General features: G+C 43.7%; 1 protein-coding gene across 2 annotated transcripts in view; it reads left to right on the top strand.

The window, feature by feature from the left end:
* shisa9a (shisa family member 9a) overlaps positions 1-8,477 on the top strand; it is a 31,295-nt gene extending 22,818 nt beyond the window's left edge. For both annotated transcript variants that reach the window (XM_029835415.1, XM_029835407.1), the window contains exons 3-4: positions 76-300; positions 4,978-8,477. In XM_029835415.1, the coding sequence (XP_029691275.1) occupies positions 76-300; positions 4,978-5,855 (1,103 nt within the window). In that variant the 3' untranslated portion in view covers positions 5,856-8,477. The remainder of the gene's footprint in view (positions 1-75; positions 301-4,977) is intronic.
* The last annotated feature ends 3,904 nt before the right edge of the window (positions 8,478-12,381 follow it).

Here is a 12,381-nt window from a genome sequence, read left to right as displayed (position 1 = left end):
GCATTATGGATCAACTTGAAAACACCGTCGAAGCCTGATTATAAATTTGTCTTGTCATTTGTCACCCGTCCACAGAGGGTGGTCAGATGAACAACAACGTGGGGCCCGGTTCGAACATGGCCCCGCAGCATCCCTACCCTGCTCTCAGCCAGCTGGCTCACGTCTACGAACACCAGCAGCAGCAGCAGCATCAGCAGCAGCATCATCAGATGCAGCAGCAGCAGCAGCAGCAGCAACAACTGCAACAGCAGCAGCAGCAAAACACGGAGCTGAACAAATACGCCTCCCTGAAGGCTGTGGGTGAGCATCCGTCCTGTTTTATCTCACCATCTTTACATTTTTGAGACAGATTGAAGAGCAAAGGAGTGTTTTTTTGTTTTACAGTAAGAGATGTTCTTCGACTGTTGCACTGTTGATTCAACAGCAGCTGCTGTTGAATTTGACTGTGGCATTGTTCGGAACGGGTGCATGATCACCATAAATCACCATACAACTTTGGAGCTCCCTCGACATGTCACAGAAGCATCTTGTGCAGGCTGCAGGCCATTTTTAACCCCAGGTGTCCGGTAACAATTTGACTAAACCGAAGCAGTAATGCAGACAGATGTGACAGGTGTTATTTATCTGTGCCACCAAACTGGTCCTGCACCAAAACATAAATAGCCTGTTTGTCAAACTGTGTGACAGCTTAATGCTCAATGCTGAATTCAATGAGCTGCCAGTGCAGCCATTTGGAATCTGCAGCACGGTGCCCTGTGTTATTGGCAGTGGCACGACTATTTCATCACCTGGATCCATTTGGGATTGCCAATCATCTTCCGAAACCGGTACCCCGGCCTCCACTTGATTTAAATCCAGCCCACCGGCTGTTCACTGCAAACACATAGAGGATGTGTAGAAACAGCCGCGAGGTGTTATTTGTCTGCGTTTGTGCAGTTTATTAGAAAATAATCAGAAGCCATCATTGGAAAGCCTTTTTCCCCCCCGTCTGCCAAGTGCTGCAAACTGAAATTTGATTTGGATGAAGAATGTAGGTGTAAACTTTTTTCCTTCTCTTCTGCCTCACACTGTACACGGGGGCCGTGACTCATCCCCAGACGCGTTACAGTAACAGATTAGCATTATTGCTTATGCTGATTTTTAGAAGCAAGAACAGTGTGCGACCGTGTCAGCGGGTTATAGATTTGTCAGCAAAATTGAAAACAGAAAATGATGAATAACGGGGATTGACAGGTTATTTTTTTATTTGTTATGAATTCTGAGATGCAACAGACATCACATATTGTACAGGATAAATATCACAGAAAGTGTCAGCATCAATCTTTGAGGTACATTTCCCATTTCTGTTGCAGCTTTAAGTTAAGATGAAAAATGAAATTCTAATATTCTCAGGCAGGTTTGCTCCAGGAGATCTGCACCACCCTTCAAAATGATAGTAGGCCAAGATGCTACCTTCTTAATCATTATATTATCCTACAAACTACACTCTCTGAATAAAATGTTTAAATTAAGATAAACATTTAATCTATAATACTTGCTTGTATGAATACTATATAAATAAAAATAGTTCTCTGTCAGTGTGTAGAGCAAAACTAGTGACTCTTGCTAGCCAAGCTAACTTCACCAATGGAAAAAACCCTGTTTCTCACATTAAAGGAGTTTGATTTCAATAAGGACCAAAAAAAACAGACCTGTTGCAGAGCCCGGGGGCTCAAAAGTGCTGGGTGAATATCAGTCCGGGAGGAGTTTCACCTTGTTTTCAATGATAAGTCCAAATGAAATCAAATAATTAAAGCTGAGGTTGTTGGTTTTGTTGTACAAGCACTCTGATCTGATGCTAAAAGGTTTAGTTGAAACACAGCAGATGGCTGATTGGTCAGTCTGAGCAGACAGGACTCATCCTCTGATGTAGCAAATGCCCAAATCTCTTGTTCTTGTCAGAACTATTTATTCTTTATCGATGTTCCCAGCCACTTTTTCTGAATCTGATCTGGTGTCTCGTTGAGAGGGCAACAACAAAAAAGGGGGAGACGAACACATGGCATGAAAAAAGCCGACCAATAAAAGCAAGCAAGGAATGCGTCAGTGGACGGTTGTTAGACAGTTGTCCCACAGATTAAGGCTCGGAAACAACTATCCGTAGCCATTAAAGTGTTCCTTTGAATGTCTGCATAGCTGCAGCATCGGCTCTGACACACGTGAACCGGACCAGATGCTTCGGTGGCAGTTCCATGGCTGCAGATGGACCTACTCTAATGTTTTCAGGCCCTGGCGGTGGGGTGGAGTTGGGGGTGACAGGCACGACTATAAGTGTGCTTTGCTGACAGATGGGCAAATGTGCTTCAGTGTGAGATTTAAATCCAGCCCAGCTCCTCCCGCCCCCAGCCGCTTTCCATCAATATGAATTTAAATTCACATTTCATATCACCGCCTTCTTCGTCCACCTTCTGCCCCCTCCTTTGCTGTTTTTCCCCTTCACCTTTTTCTTTCTTTTCCCACTCACCTGCCACCCCCCTCCCCCCACCACCTCAACCCATCATGCTCTATATCGCTTCTTAAAGAATGATTGGTCTCCTCCTCTCAATCCTCCCATACAGCAGCTCATATCTGATTCCATTTCTGTAATTGACAGGTGCCCCCCTGTCCTCTATCACCCACCCCCACTCTCATGGTTGACTGACAGATTTCCATTCCACAAGTGGAATTCATAAAGATAGGATTTGAAACCCATTCAGGGACATACAGTTCCTAAAACCAGGACACGGGCTCAGAAAAGGAAGGAAAGAGGCTAAAACACAGCAAACAAAACCATGTTTACAAATCCAAAACTGAGATCAGGGCAGCTCTTCTTTTTCTGTAATTACCTCTGCCCCTTTTTCAATGGTTTACTGTCCAGCTGATAAGAAAGACTTCTATTAATCAATACCCATCTACAATGCCCCCTCAAGGCATAAGGTCACTTTATCGAAATCCACCAAGGTCCCCGGGAGGACCGACCTGTGGATCGTTGAAAAGGGTGATGCAGAATTTATCACCACCGATTACATCATAGGTTCTAAAAGGATCACCTCCGCCCACTCCACCTGCTTTATTAGACTTGAAATGCAGAACTATCACAGCTTCTATGAGACAGTTGATGTTAATATTTATGGGAGGTTTGGAGCTTGAAACTGGTTTGTGAGTTTGCTTCAGCATAGCAGAGATGCATAGGAGCAACATAAGGTTTAAGCAGCACGATGGTTCTTAGCCACAAAAGGTGACCCGTGTTGGTTTAGATGAGAATTTAGCTCATCCGTGCTGTGAACCATTTTCTATTAAAACCTTTCAGCATGAAATGTCAGAGGATGGTTTAAAGATCGTCATGGGTGATGCAACTTTTATAACATCAGCTTAAACCAGGAATGTCAGAGTCCTAAATCTCATAACATTTAAAGATTATTGGCGCGGGGGGACTTGAGGGAAGCCGAGTCTGACTTTTACACCGTTCTTAGCTGGATGCTGGCCTTTCCCAGCTGGAAGTAACAGCTGTATTTTACATTTCCACTCACGTCCATTGCAGGATGTGTGCACTGTACTGCTGAACTGACACCAGATTGATTCACCTGTCGCCTGAGCAATTCTGATCCCCGGAGGCGGGCTGAGGCGCTGCTCCCTTTCCCGTCTCCCTTTCCCTCGTCGTCTGCGAGCCCCTCTGCCACCCCCTCGCTGGGCTGCTGGCTCCTCTTTTCCTGCTCACAGAGCGATAAACTAGATTTATAGTTACAGCGGCAAAGCAAACTGACTGAGTGTGTTAACTTTATCTTCAAGGACATGGAGGCAACAAGGGCTAAAGAGTAATGAATTCTCTCTGAACATGAATTTGATGGAAAAGAAGGTCACATTTTGTAGAGATAAGAGACACTGAGGCCTGGTGACAGTCACTGACACATGGAAGGACAAACGTGAAGCTTTGAATCACAGAATTATATTGATTTTTTTCTGTCTTAGATACATATGAATGTGCTTTTTACACATATTACACTTTGCCTTCACTCACGATGAGAATTCATACCTTCAATTAACTTTTAAACAGTACGAAAGAGAAAAAAAAGGACTTGTGTAGCCACATACAACATTTCCAGGGCTGATAATTACAGTAAATATGCATATAATTCATACAAAAATGATAAAAAGTAAACACATGGGTCCAATTCTCTTTAATCTTCACAAATACACTTCAGCGTAGTCATAGACTGACAAAAGAAAACACCACAGTGCTCTTTGCAGGAGAATAAGAGCTCTTTCATTCCTGAATATTCTGTGTTATAATCACGGCTGAATGAACCAAGGGTTAATCAGGCGAAGGTCGCGTGGGACCATTCATTAATCACAGACCAAAAATGTGTCTGACAACCATTCTTTCCTCATTGTTGGGGGAATGGGAAGCTAAAGATTAGTGTATTTACATTTAGCCAGGTGTTACACCAGAACTGGATGCCCTGATGAGCTCAGGATTAGCATCATTAGCATTATCATCATCATTAGCAATGGAGATAGATTTTAAGGCTTTTTAGCGAAATAAAAACTCCCACTTTGTGTTCTTCTTGGAATCAAACTTGCTCAGCTCCTTTTCTTCCCTAACCCAACACATAGCCTGAGGAGATGTGCATCTGTATCGAATCCAGTTCATGAATCCCAAAAGAAAGATTTAAAACATTGCCAAATCTTGCTCTTCTTACAGACTGAATTATGACTGTAGCTTTTGCCATTTTTTTTTTGTTTACTTTTTGTGGCAAATGAGAGTGAAGCTTTTCTCCTGCGGCTACACACACCTCCATGCACGCATCATTTTAACAAAAATGTGAAATTATTCCAGTGAAATGTGCAGATTTACATGTGTTTCTTTGTTTACAGATGATGCGCTTTTTTCTATATACGTAGCTCTCTGTGTTGTTCAGCTAATAAAGTGTAGTCAATTGTCTTTCCTCCTTCTCTCAGCTGCCAAGTACAATGGTGAAATCTACAAGCGCCGGCTGATGGTTGAGCTACCAACAAAAGGTGGACTTCCTCTTCAGCCAATGGGCAACTCAAGACCTTCCCTTGGCAACATGTCATCGATGACACCCCCAATGACGACAAACCCTATGGCATCCAACCCAATGATTTCCAATACCATGAACCCCAACATCGCTCAGATGAACTCTGTGGCCCCAATGCCATCTATGATGCCCATGACCTCTATGACACCCATGACTTCCCTCGCCCCAATGTCGACCATGACACCCATGACTTCTCTGGGTCCATTGACTCCCGAGCCGGTGGCCACCTATATCACAGAGATGCCCAACATCTCTGCCGTGTCAACACTCCCAACAGAACGCCACATTGCCGGTGTGGGAGGAGGAGGTGGACTCAAACCGAATGGCCACAAACCCAAAAGTACCCACGGTCACGTTGCCCACACCTCCCACGGCTTTCACAGCTCTCACACTCATGTTCACAGCCACAGTAGCAAGTCGCCAGGACTTGGGGCTCCCTCCCTGGCACACATGGCTGGGACAATGCCAGGCGGCACATCTCTGGGCATCTCCAGGGCTGCTGGGACCACTTTTGGCTCCAGCTCTGCGACAATGGGCCGTCCATTGGCTTACAGTTCTAACACAATTGCAGCTGGGCATGCGATGGGGCTGGGGCTAAAGGGCTGGGATGGGACTGAGACGGTTGGCCGGAGGAAGAACTACGGGCACAAGAGGCCTCAATGCACCATTCTGGAGCCAAACCCACTCCACGGCAGCAGAGGCCACAGCCACAGCCAGCATTACCTGCCCACGCAGCCCTACTTTGTGACCAACAGTAAAACAGAAGTGACTGTGTGAGAACGGGAGAGCAAAGGAAAGGATTCATGTGGGGTGGTGGCACAAGTCAAGTCATGAGCTATGACACCAACTCCCTTGTTGGACACGTGCGGATCTGTGTGTGTATTTGTGTGACTCGTTGGTATACCAGTCAGTATAGTGGGACAATTGGTCCGAGTCCCACCAATCAAATCACAGGACAGATGTTTGCGGTCATGAAGTTGGCGTCTGACTCGGTGGCATCTAAGATCATAAACCAAACGGCCTACAGAGCGGAGATGTCGGTGCACATGTTGTGACTCACAGCCAAAATCGGCTCCTTCATGATAACAACATTTAACAGTGCGACGCAAGGCTGATGAAGCGGAAGGTTGCTGATAGAAAACTGGACTGAATAAATGACTCTGAAGCGAGAGGCAGCACAGCATCACAGGAAAAGTGGGGGAAAAAAACCCTATTTATCTGCCGACCTCACATCAAGAATTCTGCTCATCAGGCATCAAATGGTTTGGAAGAAATGACAGTCCTTTCTGTTTCACCCCAATCCTCCGAGGGCTTTGGAAGAGACGCTCATGGTGAGGGTGCTGGGCTTCAGACTGCAGGCATGCAAGGCTTTGTACTCTGGCTTTTCAGAAGCGCCTTCTTAAAGCTCTGCGGCTGAAGGTCGCCGTTTTCCACGCGGCTCCAGGACATAGAAGCTGTCACACTGCCATTGTTCTGGCCTGAGACTCATCATGGGGACGGGTGGCCTCCGGAATGGATGAGGAAGCAGGGAGGCAGCATCTGCCAGTGCGAGCAGAGTTTCCTTGGAGCACGATTCTCATTCACGCAAATGCACACATGTACACTCACACACGTGCGTGGTGTTGTTATAGAAGAACATTTCCTGTACACATACCATACCCTGGATTTGAAAATAATATGAGACGTTAACATGAAATATGAGTAAAATGCACACAGGCTGATATTTTAATTTATACATATTTGTTGTCTTTCAGATTGATATTTTTAGATAGAAATAGTTCAGTAAGTATTGTAGGTGCCCCCCTGACTTTTTACTGACTGAAACTGTCTTTGGAGCGTCTGTAAATGGCCATATTGACACTATTGCTCTCTTAACTCAGAGTCCGGTAATTGTTTTATTGTGCCAATCAGAATTTAGTTTGGTCAAGTGTGTATTAAGTGGATTGGCCAAAGGTGTGCAGGAATTTCCTGTTCAATGACATTAAAATCCCAGATCGAGGACTTCGCCTGAAGAACCCTCTGCTGTATGTATGGTGATATTGCAGCCATCAGTATTTCACATTTAGAAGTTCCAAGAAAATACCAAGAAATATTAGTTATCAGAAAAAGAAATATCAAAAACACCACATTCCATTTACGCTAATGGGCGGCACAGCAAACTACGCTAGCTTATATCCTCCACTCTACTGAAGCTTTGGCTGTACAAAAAGCAAGAAAAAAAAGCACAAGAATCTGGGTTACGTGAATCAAACCTTTAAAAAAAATGAAATCCTTAATTTTGACAAATAAGGCAAATATTGAAATCTTCTGCAAGTCTGATTGCTGCCGTAACAGAGAGATTAAGAGTTAGAATTCTGACTTTGTTATCTGTGTGCTGCTTCCACCTCTTCACTGTTGAGACTAAGATGCATTTTTGATGCTAACGAGCTGCCGTTTATCCTCATGCACAAATTTAGAGGACTGGCCTCCACCAGTACCAGTTTGTGATGGTATTTATGACAGAGATGAGGCAAGACAATAAACAACAACAACAAAAAACGTGGAACTATAAGCATTAATTCATTTGGCCCATTTTGTCGGTCGCTTCAGAAAACAAAAATAACCTCCCGCCGCTCCAAAGGTCACATGACTGCAAGTCTGATACCAAAATAAACTCATGGAACAAGCTTTCACATGTCACCAGAGCGTTCAAAGGTGTCACCTCCGTACACTCTCACATACACGCACAGTCGCACACTTGAAACATCACAGGATGGACTCTGCTCTCTCTGTGCTACCACAATACGGAGCGGCAGGCGTTATCGCGGCAGGACAAGTCAGTACTGCTCCTGCGCCTCTTCTTCATGAAAGACTACGAAACTCCAGACTTTGGCCCTCTGTAGCGATTAACTGTTGAGATTTTTAATCCGTATATCCTCCTTCACTCCTTTTGCTTCTGATTGAATGGAAACATCTTCGGAGCAAAAACAAACCTGATGACAAAGGAGTGCAGCGAGGAGGAGACGCTGAATAATTGCTTCAGCCCCTCACATCGATGGGAAAGGTGTTTTTTTTTTTAATGTTTGTATGTTTCAATCTAAATTTGGAAAATTTGTTTCTTCAAAGTCAAAGAAGCAAAGCAAAGAAACCAAATCTCATGGAAATGAAGTTCGGGATCCCATAAATCTGCATGAATTTAACAAGAACCCTTTGTGAAGTTTTTGTTTACCACTTCTATCCCCAGTGTTTACTTCTTTCTTTCCATGTCAGCTGGTGGTATTGTTGAGAAGCAGGTCGATGTTTGCTCCGGATGCACATTATCGGACCCAGTTGACACAAACCCCAAAGCGGAGAGCTGGAAATATAAACCCTTCTTGCCCCCCAGTGCTGCCCCGTTCTTAAAGCTCATTCAGGAAAAAATAAAAATCAGCCACTGGAACAATAGAAAGTGGGCAGGGTTGCGGAAACAGTCGGTAAACAAAGGGGCCTTTTCCCTCACTGAGAGGAAGCGGAGCATTGGTCGCACAGGCAGCGTCATGGTTGAAGGGGTCAGGGCCGCAGATGAGTGGGTTGAGGAGGCAGTCGTGTCTGACATTTTGATCAGGGCTAGCCAGACAAAAAAAATAAAATAAAACACAGCAGAACAGCAAGGACAGCGGTGCAGAGCAACAAGTGTGGTTACAGAGCCAAACACTTTCTGCTCGTTTATGGGGATGAACATATAAATCCTCTTTTCTGCATTTTGACAATTTGGGACTAAAATAATGACGTTCAGCTTGTGCAACAATATTATCAAAATAATAATAGTCAAAATTAACTGGAAAACCAAAAACCTTCTTTGAGTCCTTTCAACATTATAGATGTGTTAATTGTTGATACTGGGCTTAACTGGTTTGCATTGCTAAACTACATTTGCTTATTTTACATTTGGCACTTTTTTATTTGAACTTCACCTCCTCCTCTTCTAAACCAGTCTGATGCCCTGACAAATAGGAGGAGACGATCATGTACGTATGTCTTGTTTATCCAACTGCTAGCCTGCTAATAAGAGATTATCTGCTTTATAAATTGTTTTTGTGATTCTAAGAAGAACTTTCGAGAAAGTTCCATCAACAAGCACCAATATTGTGGGCATTTCAGGATTGCTCAGTGATTGCTTGTCGTTTCCATCCATTCAGCTGTTGATTAGGCTTCAGGTCTAGGACCGCCCACAGTTTAAAGAGGGTCTTTATTATGAATCATTATGACTTGTTTTTAATCCTGTCAGAATGGGCTTTGGGTCTGAAGTGGAGGCAGAGATGAAAACAGCCTCATTTTAGAAATGAGACCCCCCTGAGATGGCATACTGGCTCAGTAGTAACAGTTCGGAGCAGGAATCAGGCCACTGGAGCATGCAGCATGAGGGCACATGGTATAAATGTTTAAGCTAAATGTGTTTGTGGCCTTGTGATCTGGACCAAGACCTTTGCTTTTGGCTTTTTCAATGATGCATTTGAGGGAGATCAAGGACTTCTTTCACTCCAATAATGTACTAAAAGCAGTTTTCACTATCACATTTGTGCTGTTCAGTGAGGAAAATTGCTGTTATCTACAAACCACATCGTCACATTGTTGGGGTTTTTGTTTCCAGAACAGATCCGTAGGGCAGGAGAGCTTACATTCATCTTTGCAAATGCCTTTGCAGTTTGCTGAGAGGATGTGTGGAAGAAATAAGAAATTAAAGCTGGACTTATTTGAAAAAAGAAAAGAAAATGAAGTCGGATGGATGGATGGATGGATGGATGGATGGATGGATGGATGGATGGATGGATGGATGGATGGATGGATGGATGGATGGACGGAATACAAAAGGTTATACCTCCCCTTCTTCACGCAGATGTGCAGGTCATGGGGGATTTGAAATGGAGGATTATGGTTCATCTTGTGTTCATGTAAAACAGTAACCTGATGAGATGAGTGGTGCTTGAATAAAGCTCAGGGGAACAGACTGCCGCTGGGAGGAAGGCACACGGAGGAATATCTACCAGGAACTTTCAGTAAAAACAGAAGCGCTGCATTGGGGAATGTGTTTTGTCCCACAGTGGGAAGGAGAGGGACCTACTGTCCACACTTTTAATTATGCATAGCTGCAAAAATATAAGTGAGGCACAGCCTGAGAGCATGAGGAGTACCATTTAGAATACTGTGAATAAAAGATGACTGTTGGCTCACACACATATAAACGGTCATCAGCGTCACATTTATCAGCGAATTCTCTGATTTGTATGGGCCCCTGTAAGTGTCGGTTCCACCCAGCTGCTCTGATGTGTCAGCTTTGGGCTGCGGCATTTGCAGGTTGCATACAGGTGACGCAACTGAACGTTCTGTAATGTTCCCTGTGTGTGAAGGGCAGAAAGTCTGTTTTCCTCTCATGCAAAAAAACGCAGTATTTTTCCTCTTAAGTATAGCAGGAGGCAGCTGTGATGAGTGGAATATGTACAGTACGTGCGGAACGACACCAAAGGGCTCAAACACAGGTGACATTTGACCCAGATTCTTCTCTAGTCTACTTCTGTTGCTCTTCGCTGGACTCACAAACGGCTCATCAAGAGCAGCATCGGTATGGTCAAAAAAACCACACATATACATATATCAATATATTTGCTATATTATCAAAGAGTTTCTTGTCAGCTATGTTTACGACTTTGTATAGCATCAGTCACCGGTCCAGAACTTTCAACTTATGCACACAGAAACAGCAGAGACGTTCTTCGCTCTGCAGCGCTCATCTGTTTTTAAAGGGTTCGCTTCTACTCTATCGTGTGCTTTGTACTGATCTTTTTTTTAACCATAAACCTGAATATCGTTATCGTTGACATCAATCACGAGACCTCTGCGTCAGTCCCGAGCGCAGGGATTTTTCCATCACCGTTGGAGGATCAATAAGCTATTTGTGATATGACTCCTGTCTGCTAGAAATGGTGTCCTTTTATAGAAGAGATCATTGATTAACTCATTTTGGTGTTAATCACACATTACATGCAAAATTATACCAGAACCGATTTTCTATTTTTGACGTCCAGACCAGTTTGTGGTGTTTATGCATATGTGTATATGTATACATATGGCCCCGACACTGCATCAATGTGTGACTCGTACAGCATATTTTCTATGGTAAAGCCCATCTCTCGCTATTGTTTGCACAGTAGCTTCTATTATGCACCGTGATGCCACGCTGTCATCTTCCTATTCACCCACTTTATAATTTGTGAGATTATGGAAAAGCTGTATTTTGGTACTGTTCACTTGTTAGGAAAAAAAAATGAGATGCAGTATAGCCAATGTTTTAGTCCAAAAATATATGACCATAGTGTTGCTCTAAATCAGTCTGTTCTTTTTTTTTGGGGGGGTGACAGGGCTTTTTTTTGTTCTTCCTTTGAGTTGTTGATTTGCCATCTGATTGTTCTATATAAAACTTTCTTACGTGGCAATAAAAGATGACTTCTGTAAAAAAAAAAAAAAAATGTCCGCTCTGCTTTGTCTTTTGTCTGGATTATTTCGGTTCCTGCTGTCTTTTGTTATTTATATCCGTCGTCAGAGCGAGGGTTTCTCGTTACATGTTAAGCGGATGCTGACGGACTTGATTGGACGAACTCTGGACATTCCTATAAATAGCAGCAGAGAAAAATTGAGGCGACAGTCAGACATTGTTACATGCTGCTAAATTAACACCTTTTCATCTATTTTCACCCTAAGCTATTTAAAGTTTTGACACTGAATAATGATATTAGTTTTCAGTTCCCTGTATATCAATAGAATCATAAAAAATAATAATTTAATGGCACTGAACCAAGCTTGGGTTCCATTGGGTTTGGATCGGGTTGAGAACCAGTTTTAACTCCTCACCCAACTAACAACAGCAGACTTGAACAATAAGAATTTACAGGTGTGATCCAGGTTCCCGAGAGGAAACCGTTCAGGAGACAAAGCTAACCTGTGTCTCTTTAAGCCATCTGCTGCTACCTGAGCTGTCGACCACAAACTCCGGTCTTACCGCTGCCACCATCAGCGTCCATCAGTAGGCTATTGTGTGCTCCACCATCTCTAACGTGACCTCAGGGGAGGTGCAGGCTCTCTACGCCGACCTTTCTCAGTCTCGTGTGCCGGAGAGCTGGTGCAGGATCCAATCATCTTCAGATGTTTTGACAGAGAGATCACACTGATTCTAATTATTACTCACACTCGGGTGGGGTATACAAAACAGTCTAATGATCCGTTTTACCCCCTACTTTCTTCTGTCTGAGAATGGTTTTGTTTCTCAGACTTGTAATTTGTGGCCCATCAT

The sequence above is a fragment of the Takifugu rubripes genome, chromosome 1, assembly GCF_901000725.2.
Source record: "Takifugu rubripes chromosome 1, fTakRub1.2, whole genome shotgun sequence".
Taxonomy (NCBI): domain Eukaryota; kingdom Metazoa; phylum Chordata; class Actinopteri; order Tetraodontiformes; family Tetraodontidae; genus Takifugu; species Takifugu rubripes.
Note: the sequence above shows the minus strand (reverse complement) of the source record. Positions and strands in the feature narration are given on the sequence as shown.